At 40.5% G+C, this 15,896-nt stretch overlaps 1 protein-coding gene across 3 annotated transcripts in view; it reads right to left on the bottom strand.

The window, feature by feature from the left end:
* Positions 1-4,531: 4,531 nt before the first annotated feature.
* Positions 4,532-15,896, bottom strand: part of PATJ (PATJ crumbs cell polarity complex component) — a 380,458-nt gene continuing 369,093 nt past the window's right edge. For 2 of the 3 annotated variants that reach the window (XM_060089883.1, XM_060089884.1), the window contains exons 43-44: positions 12,447-12,553; positions 5,268-5,369 (exon numbers count right to left, since the gene is read on the bottom strand). In XM_060089883.1, coding sequence (XP_059945866.1) covers positions 5,342-5,369; positions 12,447-12,553 — 135 coding nt within the window. In that variant the 3' untranslated portion in view covers positions 5,268-5,341. Of the gene's footprint in view, positions 5,370-9,128; positions 9,271-12,446; positions 12,554-15,896 lie in introns of all 3 variants that reach the window. The other variant, XM_060089886.1, reaches the window with a different exon arrangement.

The following is a 15,896-nucleotide window of genomic DNA, read 5'->3' as shown; positions in this document are numbered from 1 at the left end:
GACAAAAAGTTTCAGTTTCTTATAAAGTTTGAAAACCAACACTAAGGAAAGGCAATGTGGCTCCATCTCCCAAGATAAGATGGTGGGAGTCCTCATCCTGAAAAACTGTGTTCCTGAAGAGGGATATCCTCCCTAGGTCACCTGGGAAGGGGTGGCTGTGGGCAGGGTTGGGAGAAGGAACCCAAGGACTGAGTCAAATGGGCTGTCAATTCCAGAAACTGGGAGAAACCAAGGGGGCTTACTGGGATAGTGCTTCTTTAAGTGCAAAATGCTTACAGAAAATTGAATCATCATATTGTGAGAAATTGATTCTTATTACCATCTCAAATCCTTTTGATTAGGTCAAGAGTAAAGGACTTTTGCTTCTGTCCATGAATTAAGTGCTATGGGAAGTGCCCTTAGCACCTGCTGTAGTAAACAATGGAAGAGTGGATATAATATATGAAAAAACAGTTTTCAGACACTGGACAACAGGTAGCACAGGATTTTAACGCCCAAAAGAAGGGAAACAAGGGAAGGTCTACAAGTGCACCGGTTTACTGCCTGGAGGCAGTACCCAGGCTACAACCCAGGGAAGGGGAACCAAATAGACTCCATGAGTTGCAGAGAGAGATCAAAGTTCAGGGAGGCCATGGTGGGTGAGCTGTAAGGCAGAGTGCTGGCCAGGAGGGAGCTGCATGGAGTTAAGAGCTTAGAGCCCTGCAGCTATAGAGGCCCTTAAGTCTTGGTTGGAATACGAATCTGCACATGCACGAGAGGGAACTCTTCAAGGAAAGAATCACCTGGAGTTCAGAAAGGGCTGCGGATGGTTTCCACCTGTCAGAGTGGAAAGACCTCATGATATACAGGCATTGGATAGAAATTTCAGAATGCCTTAACAGTGGGACAAAATTAGCTCTAAAGGCTGCATTAGATCTGCCCTAGGAAAACCTGAAAACAAGAGTTGAAAGGATCAAACTGATTATGAGTTAACATAACTGCATGCCAGAACAGTACACTGCCATTTAAAGGAATGCAATGGAATCCATCACCCAACAACGTAAATTTTACAATGCTTGCATCCAATAAAAAATTATCAGACATGCGAAGAAGCCAAAAGATAAGACCCATCCATAATCAGGAAAGAAAATTCAACCAACAGAACACTCCAGGAACAGCAAAGATGGAATACTATAGTAGAAAAGGATCTTAACTACTGTAGTCTCAAAATATATTCACGTATATAACGCAGGGGCAAAGTACAGCCTGTGGGCCAAATTTGGCTCACTGCCTGTGTGTGTAAATAAAGCTTTATTAGAACACAGCCAGCTTGTTCATTTATGTTTTGTCTACCGCTGCTTGCATGCTACAATGGCAAAGTTGAGTACTTATGACAAAGATTACAAAGGCCTGAAAAGCCTAAAATATGTATTATTTGGTTCTTCGCATCAAAAGTTTGTTGACCTCTGATGTAAAGGAGAACATGGACATGAGGAGGGAAATGAAAGATATTTTAAAAAGACCCAGGGGCCTCCCTGGTGGCGCAAGTGGTTGAGAGTCCGCCTGCCGATGCAGGGGATACGGGTTCGTGCCCCGGTCTGGGAGGATCCCATATGCCGCGGAGCGGCTGGGCCCGTGAGCCATGGCCGCTGAGCCATGGCCGCTGAGCCTGCGCGTCCGGAGCCTGCGCGTCCGGAGCCTGTGCTCCGCAACGGGGGAGGCCACAACAGTGAGAGGCCCGCATACCGCAAAAAAAAAAAAAAAAAAAAAAAAAAGACCCAAATAGGGTTTCCCTGGTGGCGCAGTGGTTGAGAGTCCGCCTGCCGATGCAGGGGACACGGGTTCATGCCCCGGTCCAGGGAGATCCCACATACCGCGGAGCGGCTGGGCCCGTGAGTCATGGCTGCTGGGCCTGCGCGTCCGGAGCCTGTGCTCCGCAACGGGAGAGGCCACAACAGTGAGAGGCCCGCGTACCGCAAAAAAAAAAAAAAAAGAAAAAGACCCAAATAAAACATCTAAGGATGGGACATACAGAATTTGAAAAGTACACTGGATGAAATTAACATGAAGGTGAATGTGACCTAGTCCCTGTTTTCAAAGAAGTGTCTCATCTGGTGGGGGCGGGGGGTGGGGGCTGACTTCTTTGACAGTGGATGGGTGTGAAGGGAAGAAAGGGAGTGTGGCTGGGTTAATAAAACAACAGTTTACAATTCCAAATTCCTGGAAAGTACCAGGTTAAAAATTGCTTGACGAGGGTTGATGGTAATTGCAGTGCCTTGCCTGGTTCCGGAGGTGGGCAGCAGGCATATGGAGTTGGTATTACTCCCCAACCAGCTATATCCCAGTGGCACGGCTGATGATGGAAGCCTTGGTTTCAGCTTTTTGATAACACAAGCTCCAGTTACACAAGCTCACACCATTTTAATCAGTTACACACTTTGTTATCTGACTTGGGGCAACAATTCAGAGCTAAGCCACTCTCGGAAATATTTTCTTTTGAAAGGTCATTACTGATTGAAACCACTAACCATCAGCATGTGTCTAATTTCAGGCCATCTCCATAAATGGGATAAGAGGTTTATTGTTAATATTTATTTATGTGGTACTTACTATGATCCAGGCACTAGACTAAGAGTTCTTCTTGGATTTTATTCATTATAGTGCTTTGAACTCTCCTCTTCCTCCTTTCTGATTGAAGAAACTAAATAACTTGGACAAGGTCACATGGCTACTACATCAAGATTCAAACTCAGGCAGTGTGATGCCAAGACTCACCTTCTGGACTGCTATACCACCTCCTTTGAAAAGCATCTCTTCTAATGCCTGACAACACAGCAGCAATTAATATGAGACAGCTATTAATGGATCCTAGATATTAATAGGACACTAGACTTTGTGAAAAGTTGATTCTTTTTCTATTAGGGAACAAAATAGCTGATGAAAACACAAAGCCAGATGCAGAAATTAAACTTTTTCATATATAATAAAACTCCATTTGCTCCTTGGTAACTACATTTATTTAGAATTTTTGGAAATATCTTATACATACAAACTTTCAGCAGTTTTATCTTTCCTGGTTTACTTCCCTCTCATGCTAACTCTAATAAATGGTATCATTACTATACTTAATGATGAGGCTAAAACAATATATGTGGCTATGAGAGAACTACTCCTTTCACAAATTCCCATCTTCATATCCTCTTAGCTTGGTAAGTTCTGATGCAAAAAAAAAAAAAATGTTTTTGGGAAGGCAGTTATTTACTAGTCATGCAAGCAGAGACAGATGCAGTTATGAGAAGCAATAGTTATATCAATTTACTGCAGCAAGGAGTATTAAAGCACCACAATTCCTTTATCAAGAGACTTGCTGTAGCATGTCCTAAAAGAATAATGTGTAAAGCAACAAAACAATGATATGTTACTTCAAAATGTGTATTTAATGGCCATTCCATCAAAATCAAGCAGAATCACATTTCAAAAGTATATATATATAACATACGTATGTATTTTTTTAAGGTGCATTTTCAAGTTTTATTTGGGCTTTATTTCTTCTTGGCTGCTTGAGGTGTTCTTGCAGATACAATTAACAGAGAATGTTCTGAGGCTGATAGGTTCTCATGCATTGAAAAATAATTTCTAACAATACTGCGTATCTTGGGATACATTAGACATTTCAAAAGCCATGTGTAAATTCAGAAAACTTAATACCATTAATGAAAGATATTTTCAACATGAAATTTAGGCACTCTATACTTTGGAATAGCCATAAAATATTCCAACAAGAGTTAATGCACTTTGTGATTACATCTACTGAAAGATAGTTCTCAATTAAAATCTATACTTATTAAATAACATTTTAAATTGGAGCCCATTACATTTTGATAATTATTGTGAACCATTTGCAGCACTGTGTTTTAGTTAAATAATGCCACACTACTTCTATTACCCATTCTGTTAGTCATCTTTTGTGGTGCATTTTTTCACAGAAGAACCTATAACATTCATTGATAAGCATCTCCCCCACTTTTCCTGTTAATACCTGAATAAGAAGGCCCCTAACCAACTTTAAAGGTATTCTTTTATTTTCTGCTGTAGTTGCTTTCTTAGCATGCACACTTCAGCAAACAGGAGGCTGCCTGGAGACCAGGAAACAGTCTCCAGGGAGCTATCACTGGCTCAGTCCATTTGTTCAGTCACTTTGTGGCTAAGTGTGCCGCTCCATCTACGTTCCTACACTGTGTGCTGCTCGACTGACAGGTATGGAGCCAAGCGGAGGGACACTCAAATTTGTCACTCCACTTTGCACAATGCCAAGGCCACCCAGACCTTGGCTGTCTTTAGTAAAAACTTGCTGATCTCTGCAGTGTGGTTCTGGGGCTTCCACCTCCTCGTCTGAAGCCTGAGGTGTGGGAATGATGCCTGCCTACTGAAATGCTGTTAACTCCAGATGAACTTCCCAGACTTGAGCATAACTTAGCATTGTTAGAATTCAGAGTATGGATGCTAATTGTTCTTGCTGAGAAGAAGGTGCATTTTCTTAGTAGTATGCACTTATGTAGCTAAGAAAACAATTAGAAAGCCATTCAGAATTTTTAGATTACAGTCTGCAAATTGACTCATCATAATCACCAATGACTAACTTATAAAGATCTACCCAGAGAAATGAATTTGAGGCTTATTTGATGATAAGTCGTACAGAAAAGAGCACAGTCATTTCCCACAGGAGAATCTGGTATTTCATTATGGGCATCACTGCTACGTTAATTACACTGCTAATGTTTTCTGGTGTATCTGAAGAGACAATTAGCATACATAAATCATGAGTGAGATGACAAGTTGCTTAACATTTGTTTCTGTTCATCGGATGCGATCTGGTTGCTGCTCAGCCTCCATATGAGTCAGGATGGGGAGAGAAGGACATAAGGAATGAGAGGTTGTTAACTTCCATTTCAGCAAATATAATCAGAACAACTTACTACTAGTTGATAAACATTGATGTTAAATGCAAAATGCATAAGACTCAGCTGTTAGGAATTAACCTCACCAAGAGGTGAGAGAATCTGGGAAACATTAGATTGTCAACTTGGGAAATTCACGTGAAACCTAGGCCATCTCTCCCAAGCGAGAGGTTGAGATGGTAAGAATAAAGGTGGGTTTTAGTTGAGGCTGCTTTTCATCCTCAGAACTTTGTCTTCCTATGGATATTCTACAACCACATCTATCTTGTGGTCAGGACCCAAGGCTCAGGACAGCACAGTTAAGGCTACAGTTCCTCTCTGGTGTTTTAGGATGGCCACAGCTTCCTCATGTGTAACACCTTCCAGAGTCTCACCATTAACAGCTAAAATCTGATCACCTCGCTTCAATCGGCCGTCATCTGCAGCTGCTCCCTGCAAACGAGAAACATTCCAGTTTAATCTAGGAGGATGCAATTAATATTCAAATAATATTAATATTATGGTGTGCATATTAAAAGAAAAACTTTTAAAACCACCAATTAAAGTTATTTCTAGGTAATATTTTTAAATTAAGAAAACTAAGAAAAATGTAGGATGTTATTTGAAGAATGGTTGAATAGTAATCATAATTATGCATTGTTTACATAACATACTAGTAGGAATGTCCTGAATGTCCTGACGTTCACATTTCTTTTAATACCAGTAGGACCTTATTTCAATATTCAGTACTGAATGGAATTTGAATGTCATATGATGTCACATTCATGAATATGTAGCATACAAAGGCAGAACTGAATCTGGTATTAGTTTTATCTAAATGGGTGAATTTTATGGTATGTGAACATATCTCAATAAAGCTGTTCTCTCTCTCTCTCTCTCTCTCTCTCTCTCTCTCTATATATATATATATATAAATACACAGAAGTGGAGCATTTCTAAAATTTTGCAATATCATATTCAATAGCTTCAACTTTACCTTGGATCCATCTAAATAGGTTTCTAAATGACTACTTTCATTACATATTCAGTCATGCATGGCTCTTCAGAACGGCACAAAGCAAGTGAAACTTGGGCTTTTCTTCATTCTAAAGCTGAGTATCAAAGACGCCATGATATTACTAGAAATACTTTGGACGAGTAAGGAAATAAAAGACCTAGAAAATGATTCACAGGAAGCTTTCTCCATCTGTCGGGGTAATTGTGAGAACTCCTTGAAAAGTTAGTGCCAAAAGAGTCCTCTAAATGATGTTGAACTACTGGGGAAATTAACCAAGGCCCGTGGGCACCTGGTTGCTGATGGCCTCCTGCAGAAGCCAAGCTCAGAGGCACTAACACTCCAGAGACCTGTGTCCTACAGCATGGAGGTCCTGAGGCGGTGGGTGAATTATCTAGAATTTCAAAGCCCTGAAAAGGGTGGAATTCCTGTAAAAAGATGTAATAAAGAATATTCAAAACCAGGACTATATTGGGGGAAAAATACCAAGATTAAATAATTTTCAGCTTTATTCAAATTTTTTTTTCTTTTAAGAAAGTGTGTTAACTGCACCGAAGACAGGATTAAACAAGTAATGCTAACGGATAAATCTAACTTGATTTTAATAAATTTTACATGCTGAGATTTAAGGGTTTCAGTTAACCTCAGATACCTGTGTAATTAGTTCTTTAAAAAGCACACTAAGCTCTTCAAGTTTTCATTTTCAATAATGCAAAAAAGGTCGATTTTTCAACTTTCTAGGATGTATACACTATTTCAGGTATTGCTGTGCTTACTTGATAATTACACTGACCTGAATCTCCTCTCCTACTTTATTAATGTGGCATCTGTAGACTAAACAAGGGAAGGAAGAAATAAATGGCTCACAGACAGACCTCCATCTAGCTTGGAAACGTGGCCTTACCCACTTGCTGTGTCCTAGTTTGGTCACTTCGCCTTCCCTATGCTGTGAAATAGGCTCTATTATCTATCTTTCGCCCTGTTCTAAGGATTAAGTGTAAGGCACACTGTATTTACTCAATCATGGTGGTAGTATAATAAAATGAAACGAATGATGATCAAACTCATGTTTTCAGATTTCACAGGCTCCAAAATACTGCTCCCTCAATTTTCAGGATTGTTGAAGTCTTTAGGCCAATCTCTTGTTGGCTTATGGTAAAGTTCATCTGCTGAAGGGACTAAGATCTAAAGTTGGCTTTGATTTTGAAGTTTCCAACCAAACACCTGAAAGAAAATGGAAGGCCCTGACAGCCAGTTAATCAGACTGATGATGCCTCGCAAATCCTACACACCCTAAGTGTCTATGATGCTTCCTACTTCTGGAGGGGAAGAAAAGACCTGGATGGGCCAAATTCATTTCTTAGTTGAGCAAGAGAACTGTTAAAAGATGCTTAGGACACCAAAAAGGTTACGTAATAATCCACACCCTGTGTCCAGCCTGTGGACATCTGAGATCCAGAAACCTGAATCAGAGATAAACATTTTAAAGAATGTATGTTCAGTGTTTAAAAAAAAAAAAAAAAAGAAAACATATAGCTGTAGTTCTTAGATCAAAACTCCTATGGGGGGAATCTTTAGCTTAGTGAAGGCTCACTTTGTAGCCATTCCACTGTCATTATCTCCATAGCCGGTTCTTTTAAATGTAAAGTACAACAATCCTCCCAAAGAATCATTATCACAGCTACTTATGGTGTTATCCTAGGAAAAGGAGGGTCTGTAGGTGGTTTATCCACCTTGGGAATTATCAGACTGGGGCAGCACTGTTATCCAGAATGTTTCTGATCTGCCTTTCCTTTCCCTGTTCGTCCATCATCAGGTCAACTGATGTGTGTATGGGAATAACATGCCCCCTTGACACGCATCCTAGCAAGATGGAAACAGGTGTGTAAATCTGTAGCTGCCTAATGTGTTCCAAAAACAAACGCCAATCTTGAGGCTTGACTTGAGGCTTATGTCAGGTCAAGGTTACACCCAATTAACAGGTGATAAGATCTGCATAGGTAAAAGCAAATGTGTATATAGTGTATAGTACAGCCTTCTGGAAAGAGAAAGAATCTGCCTTATTTCTTCTGTGGAAGGCCTTTATTTCTTTAGGAAAATAAAGCACTAGTAGGCAATTGGATCAATTAATAAGCAAATGACTGTGATAAAAGCAACGAAGAATAAAGTTGTAGTATCAAAACTAAATACTTCCGGAGATCTTAAAAGTTTATAACAAATTTAAATTCCAACTTTAATAATGAAATTAAAAACTTATCTAAGAGCCATCTAGTGGCAGCAGTAGAAACCTACACTAGGACCCGTGTATTAAGTAGGATGAATTGGACTACTTAATTCTTGAAAGATACTGTTATCCACTCTTTTTTTTTTCTTTTTATAAATTTATTTAATTTTGGGCTGCGTTGGGTCTTCGTTGCTGTGCGTGGGCTTTTCTCTAGTTGCGGCGAGCAGGGGCTACTCTTCGTTGCGGTGCACAGGCTTCTCACTGCGGTGGCTTCTCTTGTGGAGCATAAGCTCTAGGCGCACAGGCTTCAGTGGCTGTGGCAGGCGGGCTTAGTTGCTCTGCAGCATGTGGGATCTTCCCATACCAGGGCTCGAATCCATATCCCCTGCATTGGCAGGCGGATTCTTAACCACTGCGCTGCCAGGGAAGTCCCCAGTTATCCAGTCTTAGTCTAACTCACTGGGTTAATCCTGCAAGTACTTGGCAGACTATTGGAAGAGAGAAACCACCTTCAGCTAAAGCATCCTGAGGTTTTAGTGATGGGCAGCCATTAATGCTGCACTGATCCCAGGCTTGTACAAAGCTTTATGCCATGGCCCTCTGCAATATCTTAAAGTAGAAAGCCAAATCTTTGTTCTCGCAAGAACAATACTTCCAAGGCCAAAGAGCTCTTGCAAAGAGCATGCCATATTCCTTACACTGGTTGTTGAAAGAAGACACTCTTTAAAATCTGTTAGCATCTACTTTTGTAAAAGGGTCTAAAGAATATTACACTTCCTGTGACTCCACTTTTATAAAAGAACACTTCTTGCACTAGTGTGGTGTGGGAATTTCCTGTAAGATGAAAATGAAACAAGCATACATGCACACATTCAGCTATCACCCAAAGTAAAGCAAAGCAAAACGCAAAAAAAAATCTCACCTAAGTTTTATTTAAAAAAAAAATAAAGTACAGTAAAAAGGAAAAAAATACCTTTGCAAATATAGTCTTGACATAAATTGGCAGGTCTCCATGGGGACTTCCATAACCCCCTACAATACTAAACCCCAATCCTTCAGAGCCTTTCTCCAAAGTAATAATCTTAGGTGGAGGTGTTCTGAAAACACAATGCACGCTGTTTAATTCAAGAATAGATATTGAGAGGGAATTTCATTTTAATGGAAGAACACAGATTTGAGAGAGACTTTCATACTGCGAAATGATGATGGTCAGTTTATCAAATCAAACTGTCAGAAAGCAATCTAGAAACTTATTTTTGAATTTCCTATATCACGCCAATATTTTTGATGTTTTAGAGGTTTCTCTTTCATAAAACCCACTGTTTTTTAACTGAAAATAAAGTCATGATGCTGAAGTTGTCAAAGCACTCTTTTTTTTTGCTTAGTTTTTAACTTTTTAACTTACTGTCTAAAGCTGAACGGAACTGTCTTTACATCTTTGAAGAACATGCATGGAGATGGAGAGGCGGGGTATCACCTGAGCTTGGTGTACACCGCAGTCCACAGGTGGACCTCTGAACAGAACAGGTGATGGCAGCCCTAGAGCTCAGTAATGGCTGCTGTTATTCTGCCTGAATATCCTCGCTGCACCTGATTCCCACTTCCACTGAATGTGGGAACTCATTCTTCAAAACCCACCTCCAATCTCCAATGCGATGCTTTCCTGACTCCCTTGGAAGCATTCACCTCTACCTTCTCTGTGCTCCCTTTGTTCTTGGTCCAGATTTCCATACAGCACTTGTCATACTGTATCATGATCTCTTAACCATCTTCCTCCTCTACCAGATTATCAACTCCTTAAGCCTCCGCCCTCTGGCCGCTCGTGCCTATCACACCCTCAGAATCACGACTATGTAAATGAGAACTGAAATCCAGGAGAGAAGAGAGAAACCAAGGTGAAGCAAAATGGATAAAGACAATTTGTTTCAAATGTATAATTTAGATTTTCAAAGCTTTGTCCAGTGTGGAAGTCATCTCTCTCAGAAACAACATGGGTAAAAATTAAATTACACGTGTGGGCTCTATGAGTTAAAGCTAAGCTTAACTAACGCCAATTTCTTATTCCCATTCGTGGTTGTCCAAAGGGTAAAAACCTAAAGGAACTCTGGTACCTGGGCCCTGTCGTCTTATCTGCAGGAGGTTTGTATGCGTATCCTGGCAGGGCCACTTGTTTTGCGGCAGCACGCACGTCGAGAGGCAGAGCCACCTGATATAAATGCAGCCATTCGTGTACTCAGAGAAATTTGCAAAACTGGGATATGAGCAACCTTTGAATATGCTGTTCTGTCTGACTAGAATATTCTTCCCTCTCCTCCTCCTCGATTTTGCCTGGCTTATTTTAAGCTTGATCTTCAGCTGCTTCCCACTGATACCAGTTGTTTGCTAGGCACTTGCTGGTTGTTTACAGCAGGCATCCATAGTAATTGCTGAACGTCTATACCGTATATATTATTACCTGTTTTAAATGCCACTCCTGTTTTTTCCAATTATTTAAAAACTCAGGTTAAGCATTAGTGCCTCCAAGTACCCTCCCTAGCTGAGTTATGCCTCTCTTCCATGCTTCACAGGACTCTGTACTTACTTCTCTCTCTCACTGAACTAAGCTCTCCAACACTTCCTAACTCTCTTATAACCATGGATTTATGGGTCTGTTTTTCCAATCCTCTGGCAGTTCTATGAGGACTGGGGCAATGCTTTCACCTACGTTTCTAAGTTTGAGTCCTCAGGACCCAGCACTTGTAGTGTCTAGCCTTAGAAAGGCACTCAATAAATATCTGCTGAAATAATGAAGTATTATCCCCTATGGCTGAATGGTAATGATGTCATTAATAAGGCTCTACGTTTCATCACTTTGTGGCCTTATAAGCACTCGCAGTAATAGGCCACTGGCTAGACATGAACTTGATTCATGTCTCCTCTTTCAAACACAGCCAGCCCCTATTTCCAAGGATATTGAAATGGGAACCTAGATGTCCAAAGCCATTGTTTTAGAGCTAGCCCCTGGGGGCCACCAAATCATTAGAGACCTTCATAATTGTACCTATTCACAATTAGAGCCTGTTTTCTCCGGGAGAGGGAGGAATGCAGCTTCACTCCTCCACTGGCAGCATTAGATGGAGTTTACCTCCATTTATCTCACACTTTCAGTTAGTTTTAATTTACTTTCACTTAGAAGACTAGTAAAAAAAAAAAATCTCCAAATGTTAACAGTGGTCAGATTATAAGTGATTTTTAAATTCTTTTATGCTAGTAGTTCCCAACCCGCCAGGAGCTGTGGAATCATAGCAAAGGACCCAAGATCACAGGGCATCTCGGTAGTTCCATGGACATGTTCAAGGATGCTAAGTGTATACTATTCTTCATATAAGGGTCCTGATTTCTTTTTTTTTTTAAATAAATGGCCACTCTAGCCTGAAAATGTTATACTTTCATGTATTTGTCACATTTTAATAGCAAGTGTTCATTACTTTCATAATGAGAAAAAAGTAAAATGAGCCTAGTTTAATATTCTTTCCTCAAGAAAAACAAACTCAAAGTTGTCATTTAAGTTAATGAACAATCAGGAAAAAGTTGGGAATGGCTGTGACCATCAGATCATTCCAATAAAGGGTTCAGATCAGCCAACAAACATTTATTGAGCACCAGCTAGCGACCAGGCACTGGTAGAGTTGAGACGAATAACTTTGGGCAGCATTTCTCAAAGTGTGGGTCCTCGGCTTATCTGCAGCAACACTGTCCTGGAGAACCCACCGTAGACAGCTACTCAGAATCTCTGGGAATGGGCCAGAGGAATTAGCATATTTAAGTATGCTGTTTGGGTTATTCTTATGGACATTCTAGCTTGAGAAACACTGCTTTAATGAGCAACTTTAACTGCAGTGACAGGTTTTAGTAAAAAATGCCAGCAAGTATGACAAGAAGATTTAACCTCAGAACAAGATTTTAGCTTAGAAAACTGAGGAAACCTGGTTCCTTGCGTAATGAAGAAGGGTGCATCTGGGCTATAAATCTGAGGATTCTGAGGGGAGAGGGCACAGGCACTAGTTCCAGTGGCCAGGTGCAGTGTGTGCAGGCCCTGTGGTAACAGTCTGTGAAGAACTCCCGTGGTGGAGCAAAGCCTTGTGAGAAGTAGGGCAACCCTGTTGCTTTCTTGGAGATTCCCTAGGAGTTAGAAAAGGTAATGTGTATTTTCCCATTCCTCTCCTTTAGGGAGCACACTCTACAATCTGGAAAAGGTCTCACTGAGCTTTGCCCACCCACATAAGAGGCACTCTGCATCTAGAATACTCACTCTGTGTCCTCCAGATGGTGCTCGGCAGCAGGTGAACCAAGGGGGTAGCCCGTAGACATGTTCTCAAGCTGAGTTGCTATGGCGCTTATATTGGTATCTGCCACAACCTGGGCAGGGTGGGGAGGGGAGAGTCAGAACAAGACAATCCATTATAAGTCAGGGAAGAATTAGAGAAACCATACTCTATCCAATGGTCAGTTCTCAGTCTTATTTAATCTATCTACAGAATTTGACACAATGGGTTATTCTTTCTCAAACTATTTTCTTCATTTGGCTTCTATGACACTACACTTTACTAGTTTCCTTTCCACCTTCTGGCCATTTTTTTCATAGCTCCCAAAACTCTATCAGAGGGCCACAGGGCTCACTCCTGGAGCTTCTTATCTTTCCATCTCAACATCCCCTTAGTTATCTCACCTCATACCACTTTATGAATTTAAATATCATCTATGTAATGATAATTCCTGAATCTGTCTCTCCAGCACCACCTCTTACTTAACTCCAGACCTACATTCCCAATCACCAATTTGACATCCCTAACGGGATGCCCAGCAGGTATCTCAAATCTAACCTGTCCAGCACTGAGCCACTCCCCCACCCCTTCTCCGCTCCCTGGCCTTCCTCATCTCAGGTAATGCAACTTCATTCTTCCAGTCTCAGCAAACACCTTGGTGTCATCCTTGACGACTCTTCCTTTCACAACCCACTTTCAATCCTCATAAAATTCAACTGGTCTTTCTATAAAATCATCTCTTTCTCTCTCTCTCTCTCTTTTTTTTTTTTTTTTTCTATTATTTGGCAGTGCCACGTGGCATGTAGGATCTTAGTTCTCTGACCAGGGATCAAAACCATGCCCCCTGCAGTGGGAGCGAGGTGTCTTAACCACTGGACCTCCAGGGAAGTCTCTATAAAATCATCTCTTGCTTGGAGCTTTACAAAAGCCTCCTTACTCATCTCCCTGCTTCAGCCCCTCCCCCACTCAGTCTATAGCAGCTAGAATGTTCCTGTTAAAATACAGAAGATTATTTCAGTCCTCTGCTTAAAACCATCCAAGGGAAATCTGGAGCCCCCTGGATCACATGCTGAAGTCCTTAGATGGTCTGTAAGGTCATCTGTAGGTGATCTGCCCAGTTATGTCTCCACGTTTGTCTCCAAACATTCTCCCCTGTGTTCACCCTGCTCCAGCCATGCTGGCCCCTGGCTGTTCCTCTAACATGCCAGAGACATCTCCACCTTGGCGCTTTGCGAGTGCTGTGCATTCTGCCTGGAATGCTCTGCCCCCAGCTCCTTCACTTCCCTCAGGTCTTTACTCTGAAGTCACCCTCCTTGGCCACCCTAACTAAAAGTCCCACACCAACACCCCAGCCCAACATTTTATATTGTTTAAAAAGAAACAACAGGCCCCTAGCACAAAAACAGATGCACAGATCAATGGAACAGAATAGAGAAACCAGAAATAAACCCACACACTTATGGTCAATTAATCTATGACAAAAGAGGCAAAAATATGCAGTGGGGAAGAGGCAGTGTCTTCAATAAGTGATGCTGTGAAAACTGGACAAGAACATGTAAAAGAATGAAATTAGAACATTTTTTTCACACCACATACAAAAATAAACTCAGAATGAATTAAAGACCTAAATGCAAGACTGGAAACCATAAAACTCCTAGAGGAAAACATAAGCAGTACACTCATTGACATAAGTCTTAGCAATATTTTTTTGAATCTGTCTCCTCAGGTGAGGGAAACAAAAAGCAAAAATAAACAAATGGGAAGCAATTAAAAAGTTTTTGCACAGTGAAGGAAACCATCAACAAAATGAAAAAAACAACCTACTGAATGAGATATCACCTCACACCTGTCAGACTGGCTATTGTTAAAAAGACCACAAATAATAAATTGGTAAGGATGTGGAGAAAAGGGAACCCTAGTACACTGCTGGTTGGAATGTAAATTGGTGCAGCCGTAATGGAAAACAGTACAGAACAACACAAGTGTCCATCAACAGATGAATGGATAAAGAAGGTGTGGTGTCTATATACAGTGGAATATTACTCAGCCATAAAAAGAAATTTGCCATTTGCAACAACATGGAAGGAACTGGAGGGAATTATGCTGAGTGGAGTAAGTCAGACAGAGAAAAACAAATACTGTATGTTTTCACTTATATGTGGAATCTAAAAAGTAAAGTAAATGAATGGATATAACAAAACAGAAACAGACTCATAGATACAGAGAACAAACTAGTGGTTATCAGTGGGGAGAGGGAAGTGGGAAGGGGCAAGATAGGGGAAGGGGATTAAGAAGCACACTCTACTGGGTACAAAATAAATAAGATACAAGGATGTAATGTACAGCACAGAGAATATGGCTAATATTATATAATAACTTTAAATGGAGTATAATCCATAAAAATACTGAAGTCGTATGTTGTACACCTGAAACTAATATAACATTGTAAATCAACTATACTTTAATTAAAAATTAATTAAGAAAAAAAAGAAAAGAAACAGGCCCAAAATAGTCATGTATGCTAAGCTCTACTAGGACTTAACACCTAACCTAACTGCAGTTTCAGCCCCTCCTTGGAGTGGAATTTTAAACCAATCAGTCTGGAATTTCCTCATCAACACCAGTGAGGGGATCTGCTTGATAAGACCCCCTGCCTTCCCAGGAAGGGAAGGTGACCTTGCCTGAAATAATCCACTTTTTAACTTCCTTGTCCCACCCTCTGTCTCCCTATAAAAGCCTTCTATTTTGTATAGATCCTTGGAGTTCCATTCTACTTGTTAAATGGGATGCTGCCCAATTCATGAATCATTGGATAAAGCCAAATAGATCTTCAAACTCATTCAGTTGCATTTTGTTTAACAACATCTTCCTTCCCCGCTTTATGTTTCCTTCTTACTACCATTACTATCTAATTAATTATATATCTTGCCTTATTTATTGTCTTACCACTTCATATTAGAATGTGAGGGCATGATGTTTGTCTGTTTTATTCACTACTGTATGCCCCTTATGTAGAACATGACTAGCATATAGTAGGTGTTCAATTAATATTTGGTGAATGAAAGAAAGAATATCTCTTACTTCCTATGATTTGCCTTTTAGATGGTCCCAAACAAAAGTATAGAACAACCAACATTTAAACATTCACTTATATTTCTATTCTGCAAAAACATTCCAAAGAATTAAGAAGAAATATGGTATAGCTCTGACAGAATGAAGATCTGAAGTTCAGTTTTTGCCACTTAAATGATACTGTGGCTTGAGTTTCAGTTTCTTCATCTGTTAAAGAGGAATCATAAATAGCCTGCCTTGTCTGCTTATCCTGGTGTTGTCTTCTACCTCAATTAGTTATCAGAGATTCTTTCTCAAGAACTCCTGGTCTACCCCTGCTTCGGATTAACAGTTCTTCCAGATAAGAGCACTCAAGTACAGAGTGA

The sequence above is a fragment of the Mesoplodon densirostris genome, chromosome 2, assembly GCF_025265405.1.
Source record: "Mesoplodon densirostris isolate mMesDen1 chromosome 2, mMesDen1 primary haplotype, whole genome shotgun sequence".
In the NCBI taxonomy this organism is placed as follows: Eukaryota; Metazoa; Chordata; class Mammalia; order Artiodactyla; family Ziphiidae; genus Mesoplodon; species Mesoplodon densirostris.
The sequence above is the reverse complement of the archived record's forward strand: the minus strand, read 5'-3'. Positions and strand labels throughout refer to the sequence as shown.